This window comes from Chiloscyllium plagiosum, chromosome 1 (assembly GCF_004010195.1).
Source record: "Chiloscyllium plagiosum isolate BGI_BamShark_2017 chromosome 1, ASM401019v2, whole genome shotgun sequence".
NCBI lineage: Eukaryota > Metazoa > Chordata > Chondrichthyes > Orectolobiformes > Hemiscylliidae > Chiloscyllium > Chiloscyllium plagiosum.
The window spans coordinates 127,387,570-127,401,687 of NC_057710.1; the positions used below are offsets into that span (position 1 = coordinate 127,387,570).

The 14,118-nt window shown below is 41.6% G+C and overlaps 1 protein-coding gene across 1 annotated transcript; it reads right to left on the reverse strand.

The window, feature by feature from the left end:
- Positions 1–291: 291 nt before the first annotated feature.
- LOC122555815 (interleukin-8-like) lies at positions 292–10,397 on the reverse strand. The gene is made up of 4 exons (XM_043701985.1): positions 10,258–10,397; positions 8,705–8,834; positions 8,422–8,501; positions 292–614 (listed from the first exon to the last, which is right to left on the reverse strand). The coding sequence occupies exons 1-4, from the start codon at positions 10,316–10,318 to the stop codon at positions 532–534; spliced, it is 354 nt and encodes a 117-aa protein (XP_043557920.1). The 5' UTR covers positions 10,319–10,397; the 3' UTR covers positions 292–531.
- Positions 10,398–14,118: the final 3,721 nt, after the last annotated feature.

The following is a 14,118-nucleotide window of genomic DNA, read 5'->3' on the forward strand; positions in this document are numbered from 1 at the left end:
ATCCATTAAATTTATCTAATTAAGAAACACACAACAGTTTATCTGAAGATTAATGAACAGTGACAACACACATTCTTCATCAGAAACTTTTCTGATGTCCAGAATAATAAAATTGACATTAACTTTCCATGACTGCAGTCATTAAAGTTGAACAACTGATGACATCCATTTCATTTAAAATCTATCACAAGTTCAGAATATTTCACCATGTGCCTGACTGTGTTTTGGTTGGAAATTATTTTCTAACACTGATGAAGAACTGCAAGCAAATTCATTTCAGTCACAGAATAATTTGCAATAGTATAAGCAGTATCTTTTATTTATGCGCATGCTAGACTTTGAAAATAAAATTCAGAGCTGTCCCGAAGTTTTAGGAACTACATCAGGCAGTTTTCATTGGCAGTGAGTAAACAATTACAGTGTGACAGGGTTAAAAATTATAATCATTTTTGTAAAATAAAGCAGGGTAAATATTCAAACAAGCCATCGGATGGTGTTAGCAGAGAATTAATGTCCTGGACAAAGCAGCTTTCATTTCAATGTCCCATTTTCTTCCAGTTTCTCAAGTTTGAAATTAAGTCCATCCCATTGTTCTTTTTTGGGTGAACTGGCATCTGAAATTTAAATCAAAAATCATATTTCGCCACTAACTGCAGGTGTTTATTTTAGTACAGAAAATATCAGACAGGATTTTCCCATTTGAACTTAAAGAATGGTGGTGAGTGAGTTTTATGGTGTAATTTCTGCTCATTCTGCTCATTTCTTCTCACCTCATTGTTTGTGCAAATGTGATGTCCAGTGCATTACTTAGCGAATCATATGGTGAAGCAGAAGGAAGTGGATGCCACTGCTGACACCTTCTGTTTTTTAAAGGTCTGAAGGTATCTTTAGAGTTCAGCTTGATACCACTTCAGATGCTGCAAGTCAGAAACTGCTCTTCACACTGCACTGCCCACCTTTTAAAATCTCAACACAGGATCCAGAAGAAAAATAAGCCAACTCCTTGCTTCATGGAGAAAGCTCTAAGGCACTGGTGAATGGGGTGATGGAGAGATCAGTTCTCTTCCCAGCTGACTGCAACAAGAGGCCACCCTACATGATATGTCCAGCCTGGACAGAAATAGCAATATGGGCCATTGCCGACTCCTCCATCAGCAGTGCAGACAGGAAGCCAATGCACTCTGCCATGGTAAGTGGCACCACTACACCTTTGCTACCTCTCCTTGCATGGGCATCACTCACTTTAATTTTGCCACTGCGCCTCACCAAGGTTAGCGAACTACAACCCAGAAGCAGGCCATCACTTTAGCCGTGGGAATTCAACATCAGTGGAGACAAAGGACCTTGAGCTCCCTCCAGATAATCCTTTCTCTCCAGGTGACAAGTGATACGCATTCTCCCCGTGTCTGTGTGGGTTTCCTCCCGGTACTCCGGTTTCCTCCCACAGTCCAAAGATGTGCAGGTTAGGTGGATTGGCCATGTTAAATTGCCCATAGTGTTAGGTGCATTAGTCAGAGGGTGCATTAGTCAGAGGGAAATGGGTCTGGGTGGGTTGCTCTTCGGAGGGTCGGTGTGGACTTGTTGGGCCGACGGGCCAGATTCCACACTGTAGGGAATCGAATTAAACCTGCAGTCACCCAGAGGAAGGAGCAGCACACACAGGAACCCCAAAGGATTCTTCTCAGGACCGTTGTGCCCTGACAGCCTCCTGTCTGTGATCCCAAAGATCACGTTAAGGAGGGTGAGCTTGCATCTGCACAGAAGAATCTCAGTGGGCCTTGGCTGTCTAGGGCCAAGGGCATCAGGGGTAACCATCCAAATCTTCCAAGTTAACAGGGCCAGAGCAGACTCCCTTCACCCCCGATTCAGGCATTGGGGCTATATCTAGTATTGGGAGGGCAATGAGGAAGAAAACACACTGAGGACACATTGTTGCTGCATCACTGTAAATAAGCCACTGGTTTTGTCAGTATATTTTCACTTGCACTGTTACAGTGTCAGCTGTAGTATTGTTTTCACTGCAGCACCTAGTTAAATTGACCATGTAAGAGACAAGATCGTCATCCCAAGGATGTAACCGTTTGCATTACAATTGAAAATGTTGGTCATACCTCACTCAAGGCTATGACTGCAGAAAACTTGACATCAGTGATCCTTAAAATTTAACTTTGAGGACTGTAGCCAAGGCATTGCACATTAATGTGAAGGACACTGATGTTAAAGCCAATTTCCGGGGATAGTGCCAGACCCAGTGACCTACTTCATGGTTGAATGTGCAGTACCAGTGATGATTCCACACATCTCTTAATGGAAAAGGTTGTTCATATGTATGAGTGTTCCAAGACAGTGTAATAAAATTCAAGGCTGGGAGATCTTCAATGAACCACTTGCAATGAACTGTTGCTCCTAGTACAGTGCTCTGCAGAGAAAAGCCTCTGGCAGGCTAAAGCCTGTTTTAGAGCACATTCAAGTATATAATGTTACAGTCTCTGTGCACTCTGAAACACTTAGGGGTACAGATAAAGGAAGTATCAGAAGGATTTCTCTCAGGGTTCATATTAAACTATTGGCTCTCATGAGGACCTCGATCACAAGTGATTCATATGTCATACCCTCAAGGCACATTTCAGAGCTACATAACTTATACACCACGTGACAAAAACACACCATCTGACTGTTGAAGATATCATTATGGTGCATAAAGTAGCAGTTAGTGTACAAGCCAATAAGTGAAGAACAGAAAACCAGCATGTTACAGACGTCCTTTACAATGACAGGAGGATGCCTGCCAGGCCTTGGATATAAAAACAATCAAACAAAGTCTGAATGCAGCTGAGTTACCCAGGAAGTGATTGGTAGTAAGGCTACCTCTGATTTCTTGGGCCCTCCGGAAGGTTGTACTGGCCCCTCTCAAGGACATCTTGGTGAATGTCATGATCCTCAGCCACACACTCATCCTAAGGAATTGGTTTCATGCACTCAATTTTCCCCACCCTTTGTCCGTGAGACTTGTGAAGTGCCAGCAATATGCAGTACTGATGTGGGGCACCTTGCTTGGTTGGTACACAGAAGCCCCATTGGAGCTGTCCAGCTTTCAAGGTCTCATTCTCAGGAGACCTATTGTCTGTCCCACTATGGCCCTATTGGAAGCATGCACAACATTGTAATATTATTCTGCACCAGTCTGTGCATTTCCAACAGCTATGGAGAGCCAGGTTTGAAGAGGGTATCCCTTGTCTCCCAGCAAGTCTGCCTGCAAGGGCCAAGGATCTTGGAAGGAAGCAGGCCCCTGTGAGTATATTTGAATCGTGGCATCTCTTAGGGCATCTGATCCTGCCTAATATTGCAGTAGCTGGTATTTTCACCTGGGGCCTACTCTTACCCTTATCCATAAGTAATTTAAAGTTTACAGAATTATAAAGTTAAAAATCACACAACATCAGGTTATAGCTTAAAAATATGTTGCTGGAAAAGTGCAGCAGGTCAGGCAGCATCAAAGGAACAGGAGAATCGACGTTTCGGTCATAAGCCCTTTTTCAGGTAATGTGCTCCGAAAGCTAGTGTGCTTCCAATTAAACCTGTTGGACTGTAACCTGGTGTTGTGTGATTTTTAACTTTGTACACCCCTGTCCAACACTGGCATCTCCAAATCATGACTACTACAGAATTATAGTCACTGTTGCCACTGAAACTTCTATCACCTGACCGGGCTCAAGCCCATAGTATGGCCCTTTCCCTAGTTGGACTATTTAGTATTACCTATAGTTTCAAAAAACTGTCCCAGACACCCTGTCATCATTTACCTTATCAATAACTCAACTCCTTCACCTCTTTTTATCTTTCTGTGAAATATCTAAATCCTGGAAAGCTGTTAATCCTGTCTTTCTCCCAACCAAGTTTCTATCATAGCTGCAACATCATGGTTATTTGTAATAATCTCTAAGTTCATCTGTCTTACCTGTCATACACCTTGCATTAAAACAAATAGACTTTAGGCTGCCAGTCCTGCCATGTTCAGTAACCTCTCCCTGTGCTCTTTCTCTTAGTCTCACTGACGTTAGTCTTAAACTTGTCCTCAGTTATTTCCCTTGCAGATCGACTGCTCTAGCCCCCACCCACTGCCACTGTAGCTTAAACCCTCCCAAGTGACACTAGGATTAGCAGGTAGAATAAAGGAGAACCTTAAAGCTTTCTATCGGTATGAGAGGAATAAAAGGATGACTAGGGTAGGAATAGGCCTGTCAAAGACAAAAGTGGGAAGTTGCATGTGGCCCCTGTGGAGATCAGAGAGATGCTAAATGAATATTTCTCATCTGTTTTCAATCAGGAAAAGGAGAATGTTGTAGAGGAGAAGAGGCTATTAGACTTGAAAGGATTGAGGTTAGTAAGGAGGAGGTGTTATCAATTCTAGAAGGTGTGTAAGTAGATAAGTCTCCTGGGCCAGATGGGATTTTCCAAAGTTGCATGTGGCCCCTGTGGAGATCGGAGAGATGCTAAATGAATATTTCTCATCTGTTTTCAATCAGGAAAAGGAGAATATTGTAGAGGAGAAGATACAGGCTATTAGACTTGAAAGGATTGAGGTTAGTAAGGAGGAGGTGTTATCAATTCTAGAAGGTGTGTAAGTAGATAAGTCTCCTGGGCCAGATGGGATTTTCCAAGAATTCACTGGGAAGCTCAGTAGGAGAATTAGGAGCCTTTGGCCTTGATCTTTGAGTCATCATTGTCTACAAGTTTAGTACCAAAGGACTGGAGGAATGCAAATGTTGTGTCATTGTTCAAGAAGGGCAGCAGAGATGACCCAGGTAATTATAGACCTGTGAGCCTTACATCTGTTGTAGGAAAAGTTTTGGAAAGAATTATAAGAGATAGGATTTATAATCATCTAACAAGCAACAATTTGATTGGAAATAGTCAACACAGATTCATCGAGGGCAGGTCGTGTCTCACAAACCTCACTGAGTTTTTTGAGAAGGTGACCAAGCATGTGGATGAGGATAGGGCAGTTAACGTGGTGTACATGGACTTCAGTAAAGCCTTTGATAAAGTTCCACATGGTAGGCTATTGGAGAAAATGCGGAGGCAAGGGATTGAAGGTGATTTAGCAGTTTGGATTACAAACCGGCTTTCTATAAGAAGGCAACTAATGGTGGTTGATGGAAATATTCAGCCTGGAGTCCGGTTATTAGTGGTATCCCACAAGGATCTGTTTTGGGACCACTGCTTTTGTCATTAGTAAGTTTGCAGATGATACCAAAGTTGGTGGAGTGGTGGACAGGTTGCAGGGGGACTTGGTGGCGAATAGAGTTCAATGCAGATAAATTCGAGGTGATACACTTTGGGAAGAATAACAGGAAGGCAGAATACTGGGTCAATGGAAAAATTCTTGGTACTATGGATGTGCAGAGGGACCTTGGTGTCAATATACATAGATCCCTGAAAGTTGCTACCCAAGTTGATAGTGCTGTTAAGAAGGCATATGGTGTGTTAGGTTTTATTGGTAGAGGGATTGAGTTCCGTAGCTGTGATGTCATGCTGCAACTGTACAAAACACTAGTGCGGCCTCACTTGGAGTATTATGTGCAATTCTGGTCACCCCCATTACAAGAAGGATGTGGAAGCATTGGAAAAGGTGCAGAGGAGGTTTATCAGGATGTTGCCTGGTCTGGAGCGAAAGTCTTTATGAGGAAAGGCTGAGGGACTTGGGTCTGTTCTCATTGGAGAGAAGAAGGCTAAGAGGGGATTTAATAGAGACATACATGATGGTCAGAGGATTAGATAGGGTAGACAGTGAGAGTCGTTTTCCTAGGATAATGATGTCTGCTTGTACGAGGGAGCATAGCTGCAAATTGAGGGGTAATAGATTTAAGACAGATGTTAAAGGCAGGTTCTTTGTTCAGAGAGTGGTAAGGGTGTGGAATGCCCTGTCTGCCAATGTAGTTAACTCAGCTACATTAGGGAGATTTAAACAATCCTTGGATAAGCATGTGGATGATGATGGGATTGTGGCCTTAGATTAGTTCACAGGTCAGCACAACATTGTGGGTCGAAGGACCTGTTCTGCTCTGTATTGTTCTATGTTCTATGATATTGGTGCCCCTCCAGTTTAGATGCAACCCATCCATCTAGTAGAAGTCTCACCTGCCTCAGAAGGAATGCCAATGATCCACATACTTGAAGGCCTCCCTCCTACACCAGCTCTTTAGGAATGGATTAAATTGAATTATGCATTATGGAATATTCATTCCTAATTTGGTGACCCTTTTGAAGCTGTTGAACAGCCTTCTATGTGAAGCTCGGTCTTGGAACTAGAACAGACTGTGAGAGAGCATGTCTTTCTGTCAAACAGACAGTCCAGGGTTTGGATGTTCTGGTTAACTTCGCCCCTACATTGCCCTTGCAATTGGTGGTAGCTGCTTCACCCAATGGAATCAGTGCAGTGTTGTTGCAGACACTACCCAACAGAGAGGGGAGGCCCAATGTCTTTGCTTCATGCGCTCTTACTCAAGCAGATATGTCCAAGTGGAGAAGAAGGCCCTCAACATCATTTTCAGAGTGAGAAAATATTACCATAATTTATAGAGCTGACAGGTCATTCTGCTAACAGATCATCGCGCCCTCATCTTTGATCCTTCTTTGGCCTGGGCTCTGGGATTTCTTCAGCAGCAGCCTCCCAGAATTGGTGACAGTCAGCCTCAGAGGTGGACTCTATTCCCTTCAGCATATTCATATGATGTAAAATACCGGACATCGGAGCAACATGTAAATGCAGATCCATCTTCCAGGCTGCCCTTGCTCTCCAGTCAAGGGCAATCCAGTCATGGGTTGAAGATTCTCTACTTCACCCAATCAGGAAATGATGTTGCTTTAAACCATGTGATGGATAATCTCCTAAAAGGACAGAAATCACCTGGAACTTAAGCCGTATATGTCCTGGAGCTGGGAATAGTCAGGTCGGAACAGCTGTCTGCTATGGGAAATAAGGGAAATAATCTCTCTATATATCGCAATGATACAAGCTGCTGGAGCAGTTCTATAAGGGTCATGAGAACAAAAGAGCTTGCCAGGAGCTATTTTTTGATGATTGAATTTGGATGGCCAGATCAAAGCTAGCTTGTGCCAGGTGTACACAAAAATCAGGATCACAGTGCCATTGTCATCATTACACACTGGGAATAGGCTGAGGTGCCATGACAATGTGCCCACATTAATTTTGCCCACCTATTAAGGGTCAAATGCTGCTGATGGTAGCTGGTGCTCATTCTAAGTGCTTGGAAGTAGTTGTAATGAAATCTACTTCTGCAGGCCTGGCCATTGAGAAAGTGGACAAAATGTTTCTGAAGTTTAGAAACTCTGAGAAAGTTTTCAGCAACAATGGCCCTCAGTTCCTCATGGAGGAGTTTACTGACACATGGAATGCAATGGCATTCGGCACATTAGGTCAGTGCTCTATCTTCTCTAAGTGATCTTGTTGAAAGGTTCATGCAATCATTAAAACACGTATTGAAAGTGTTAAAGGGGAAGGGGAGCTAGTTAACAGCTTCCTGAACATGTACTGAAGCACACTCCATGCCACCACCTAGAACTCCCTGGAATATTGCCGCTTAAAAGGAAGTTATATACTACTTTCAACAAATTGATGCCTGAATCATAAAATCCCTACAGTGTGGAAGCAAGCCATTCTGCCCATCAAGTCCACACTGACCCTTCAAATAGCATCCCAATCACACACCCTATCTATATGCCCACAACCCTGCATTTCCTATAGCTAATCTACCTAGTATGCACATCCCTGGACACTACAGGCAATTTAGCTAAGCCAATCCACCTAACCTAACTTTGGACAGCCAGGGGAAACTGAAGCATCCAGAGGAAACCCACGCAGACACAGGGAGAATATGCAAACTCCATATAGACAGTCACCCGATGGTGGAATCAAACCCAAGTCCTATGAGGAAGCAGTGCTAACCACTGAGCCACCGTGCTGCTTCTGTTCCATGCCATCCCATGAAGAAACACACAGGATTGTTGAGAAGATTCAATTAACCCAGATGTCCAGAAAGGAAACAAATTCCAAGGGTCACTGTTTTTGGCAGGATGGAAATCCAGCTCCAGGCTGCTTTAATGGTTCCCTCCCATGCAGGTGGACAGGCCATCTCCATACTGAGCCATCCTTGTGCTCTCCTGCTTTTAGCAGTACCAAGCTCCCCTGCTGGGCCCGCCAGCCTGACATCAGTGTGAGTCTGGTGATTACTATTGCAGCATCAGGACTGTGATTAAGGAGGGGACTATTTAAGAACATTTTCCTGATTGGCCTGCAGAGAACTTCTGCATCTTGCAATCTCCATGTGGGTTTGATGCAGTGATCTCAATGTCTATTGGAATGTGCAGTCTGAATTTGGACAAACGCCAAATACCAACCTTTCTTTACTTTAATGATAATCTTCACCCACTCAGCATCAGGGCTCACACATAATTTCTTCCCGGTTTTCATGGTGACACTGTGAAGAGAAGGAAAACCTATATAAATTGATCATCCGCATAAACTAGATATCTCCCTCTGAGAATTGAGAATTTATTTAGACTTTGAAATAAACTACCTGCTTCATAAACAAACAATGAATTATCCAACATGTTTTCAGGAAGTAACACAGTTTTTAAATAGCCATAACACAAGCAGAAAGGTTAAAGATGATATTCTCACATTATCTCCAGCATCTCACAGTGCGATCCTTTGGGAATGTATTTCAAACTCTTGATGAGCTTTGGATTGATGAACTCAGAGCTGGTGCTGAGGCACAAGCACCGGGCTTGAGGTCCTGGCACAGGGATACCTGTGAAAAGATTGATTGATATTATTGATTGAAGTAGAGTGAATCTTTGCACTTAGTTCCAATGTGAGATATCTTAACATATTTCTGCATGACTCACAATAAAATACCAATTGGCTATCTAAATAATGGCAATGAATCAAGTTATTCTGCTATCTTGGAAATAAAAAGTAATTGCTAAAATGCTACGGTGCAGAAGGAAGCCATTTGAGCCACTTTGTCTTCATTGGCTTTTCAAATGATCATCACTCCCTGCAGCCAAACCCATGTTTTTTTCTCCATACATGCACACTTCAGTTCGTTTTACCCAAATAATCATCAAATACCCTCTTTAATGCCTCAATTGAACTTGCATCCACAACATCCTTGAAAGTGGAGTTGCAGCTAGATAGGATAGTGAAGAAGGTGTTTGGTTTGCTTTCCTTTATTGGTCAGAGTATTGAGTACAGGAGTTGGGAGGTCATGTTGCAGCTGTACAGGACAATGATTTGGAATATTGCGTGCAATTCTGGTCTCCTTCCTATCAGAAGAATGTTGTGAAACTTGAAAGGGTTCAGAAATGATTTACAAGGATGTTGCCAGGGTTGGAGGATGTGCATTATCGGGAGAGGTTGAAACAGCTGGGGCTGTTTTCAATGGACTGTGGAGGCTGAGGGGTGACCTTATAGAGGTTTACAAAACTATGAGGGGCATGGATAGGATAAATAGTCAAAGTCTTTTCCCTGGGGTGGTGGAGTCCAGAACTAGAGGGCATAGGTTTAAGGTGAGAGGGGAAAGATATAAAAGAGACCTAAGGGGCAACCTTTTCATGCATAGGGTGATACTTGTATGGAATGAGTTGCCAGGAGAAGTGGTGGAGGTTAGTACAATTGTGACATTTAAAATAAATCTGCATATGTATATGAATAGGAAGGATTTAGAGGGACATGGGTCAGTTGCTGATAGGTGGGGCTAGAAGGTTTTCCTGATTGGCCTGCAGAGAACTTCTGTATCTTGCAATCACCATGTGGGTTTGATGCAGTGATTTCAGTCAGGGCTCTCTGATATCTGGGATACTTGGTCAGCATGGACAAGTTGGACCAAATGGTCTGTTTCCGTGCTGTCCATCTCTATGACTCTATTTCTAAGCAGGGCATTTCACATGACTACTCATTGCATGGAATAGTAATTTCTCACAAGAAAATCTTTTTTACTTGCAAACATCATGGTTAAAATGGATTAAAGTGATTAAATACCCCTATATTAATAACAAAGCATTCGAACTAGCATTGTACTGTCAATAATATTGGTGATCATTAACAGTTTAATGAATATCCAAAGAGCAAACTGACACATGTATGACTGGTCAACAAGTCAGTAGAAAGATTCCATTCTATATTATAATGCAGGACAAAAAGTAAAATACAAGAGAGAAATGTTGACATACCCTGTGCAGTTATAGCACACAAAAACAGGATGATAGTTACTGCAGTTGTTGTCTTGATCATCTTTGTGCTGTTGAATAGATTACTGCTGAATGATCTGATGTCAACCTCAGAGAATCTTCATCTGTTGAGTGAAGTTCTGCTAAAGAGGAGCAAAACAGCTATTATTTATTGAGATCCTCTGCTCTCACTTTGCGTAATCACATACAGTAAAATCTGCTGAAAATCCCGTGGAATGGAGTTTCCCTGCTCCTTTGTCAAGTTTTCTTTCACTTTTGCACATAAACATAGTTTACAGCAGCCACCAACAGGTAACATGTTGTTATATGTGATGAATATTTTATGTATGCATTGTAAAGTTGTCGAAGCAGGAAAGGATCATTTCACTTTTCATCCTGCTATTTCTGCCAGTCAATAAGATCACAGCTGAACTACAAGCTCCCCATGTTGATGATCAAAAATGCATCAATCTAACTTTTAAAATTAAGTGCTGACCTTGCATGAATTGCTATTTGTGGAAGAAAGTCTACCACCATGAAAGACAATTTCCTAATTTCAATTCTGAAAGGTCTGGCTCTAATGTTTGGACGATGCCACCACTCCTTAACTCCTCACCCAACAGAAGTAGCTTCTCTCTAATTATACTATCTGTGATCAGGTTACCCCTTAACACTCTAAACTCAAGAGATTACAAACATGGTTCACTTAATATTTGTTTATAATTTAACCATTGGAGTCCAGGTATCAATCCTGGTAAACCAACGCTGCACTTCCTCTAAGACCGACATAAAGATCCTAGAATATGGTGTCAAGACTATCCACTGTGCGCCAGGTATGTTCTGAACAAAAATGTTGTACTGCTGAAGTATAACTTCTAACTCATTTTATCGTGTTCTTCTTTTGCCACTTTATTTATTCACTAGATCAACTGACATTTTTATGCACTAGGCTACTACCCACACTATTTCCAATGCTGCATATCTGTGTGGTGTTGGCAACTTTGGATATTTGACTTTCCCATCTGCTAAACAATTAAGTTAATAAATGTGGTGAATGGTTGAGTCCTCAATATAGATCCATGCAGGATACCACCAGTCACATCTGGAGAATTCAAGTATCTGACCATTATCATGATCTTCTGGCGTACTCAACTCAGCCAATAGCCTGACTAAGTCAATAATGTGCCTTCAATTTTAGGAGCTTCAACATCAGCGAATAAACTGGCTTGAGGGACTTAATTGAATATACCTTCTGGAAACTTGTGTCAGGGTTTCCAGACACTGCCGATGGCAGGAAGGAAGAATGAAAAGGACCGAAAAATATTAGCCCCAAAATATGTGTGCTGGTTTTCCACCACCATGCCAACCATTTTGGGTAATGCCAGTTTGAGGTCCAGTTCAGCTGGCTGGAGGATTGGTGCAGTTTTACTTGTTTGAAGACAAGGACTCAATATCAGACCGTATGGACTTCCCTACCTTCCCAGATGTAGGTGCAGCCAAAGGCTCTAAAATAGAGGAATTCTCTCGCCCAAATACTCAATGTCTCTCCCCTCCACCTCCTGCCACACATACACAAACAGGATGCTTTTCTATATAATTTAATTACATCTTTCAAAACATTGTTAAGACAGCCCTATAACTTGATGCTGGTTACTGTTGTTTCCAAGAAAATAGCATAAGACAACTTCAAAACAATCCGATTCTGGACAACAAAATTAAAGCTCATGCTTTACTGGAAGCATTTCTCCTCCTCACTGGCTGGTTTATGATGCGGTCCTTTGGACCTTAATTTGGAAAAGAGTGCAAAGGTGTAAATATAGTTCTAAAATTCCCACTATTAGGAAGAGTTTAGTTTGAGGATGCAATCATTTATGTTGTGAAACAAATATATCTCCAATGATCTTGCACCAGCAGAACTGTATTTTTTTATCAAACATTTCCTTGAATATTTGTTATTCAGACTGACTTATTGACATAAAGTTTAAATGGGACTGAGATCTTGTAGGGAATCTCCCATCACAAGATAAAGTTGACTACACATTAGATATTCTTCCCCAAAATGAAGTTTCACATTGGCTATAGTTCCACATTTGAGATCAGACCTAGAGGACAGTGAAATGTTTCAGACTTGGCACTGATCCTTGGAATTATAATAAAAAGGAAATATGCTGCTGAGCTGAAACCTGTGAATTACAAGAAATGAGAAATCTGATAATTTAATAGTACAATTTGCACTGCTGAGCTATATTTTTGGTCATTCCAAAAAGCTACCACAAACTCTGCGTAATTAACACTTTTCAGAACAAACCATGCCTCAAGGTATTATAGAGTCATCACAGGTACCAGGCAGAGCGAATCATCACCATATGTGACTGTATGAGCAGCATTGTCAATGCACACAGGATCCACAATGCTGACTAATAAACATCACATCATGGTGTACACCAATGTTAGGCTACAACCCTTGAAAATTATATGTTAAAAGCAGAAATCCTCAGATTGATGTTAGTAATAGTGCCTACTCAGATAAAAACCAAAAATTCTATGTCTCAATTCAACATGCACTTTCCAACAACTCACTCAGATTCCTGAGGTAAAATGGAACACAGTTTGAGACTGCACCTTCAACAAGTGGGAAGTGAGCATGGAAAGATAATGACTAATGAACAACAACTGTGAAGGAACCTGTCATTGAAGCCCAGTGGCCTGCTCTCATTAATTGCAACAGATTTCTGTACAAGAAGACTCTGAATGGAGTAGAAATTGCTCAATTGCTCAAGTGTGCCAATGACTGCTGGTTCCACCTCCATCATAGTGCCTAGATATCCTTTGCCACAATGAATGTCAGGGACATATATAAAAGGATCAAATAGTCAACAGGTTCATCATCAATTAAAAATAGAGGTAGGAGAGGTTACCACTGACACCAAAAGTACTTGGAAAGATGTAAAATATGCTGGTTGTAAGGAATATTGACACCGAAGAAGGTCCAGACTTGATCAAAAGCCTGCCTGTCACAGCAGAGCTACCTATTGAATTCATGGTGCAGGATCTTAGCAAAGACATTGATTTTGTGGGAAAAGCTCCTAGTGTTGATATTATACAACCTGAACTCATCTGGCAGGACTTTCTGCAGGAATTTCTTTGTCTCTGGTGGTGGGAAAGGGTAATGGTCCAGAATAGGCACAATGCTAAGATTGCAATTTTATATCAGGACAAAGATGACCACAGGGTTTGTCACTTTTGACCTGCTTTTGTAGCCATTGTATTTATATGGCTGGTCAAGTTTAGCTTCTGCTAACTTACAGGTTATTAAGAGAGGTAGATTTAATAATGTCAGTATCAAGGACAATGTCAAGGAGATATGGTTAGATTTTCTGTTATTGAAGATGGCCATTCATTGACACTTGCATTGTTTTAAATGTGTTTGCCACTTACCAGCTCTAAGATGTTGTTTGGGTCTTTCTGTATATGAATACAGATTACTTCAATAACTGAGTGGTCATGAGTGGTGTTGAACATTGTCAATCTTCAGTAGATATTCCCATTTCAGAAGCTAGGTTGAAAGAAATGCAAATAATTAAATAGCTGAGGATAACTGGGACAAGGAGTTTCCCGTGAGAACTCCTGTAGAGACGGATGACAACTAATATTTGTGACATCCAACAGCTACAACCATCTTTCTTTGTATTAAACAATGGAAAGCTTTCTCCTTGATCCCCATTAACTCCAATTTTTCTAGGGGTCTTTGATGCCATACTCAGTCAATTGCAGTGTTGATGTGAGAGGCAGTCACTCTTACCTCACCCTTGAAGTTCAGCTCTTTTGTCCTTGTTTAGACCAAGGCTGTAATAAGGTCAAGAG

Excerpts from the sequence above, each read along its gene's own strand:
- LOC122555815 (XM_043701985.1), bottom strand. The coding sequence starts at position 10,318 with ATGATCAAGACAACAACTGCAGTAACTATCATCCTGTTTTTGTGTGCT. Across the intron at positions 8,502-8,704 it reads TGTGAGATGCTGGAGATAAT|TGTCACCATGAAAACCGGGA; the intron begins GTGAGAATATCA and ends TTCTCTTCACAG. Across the intron at positions 615-8,421 it reads TATCATTAAAGTAAAGAAAG|ATGCCAGTTCACCCAAAAAA; the intron begins GTTGGTATTTGG and ends TTTAAATTTCAG.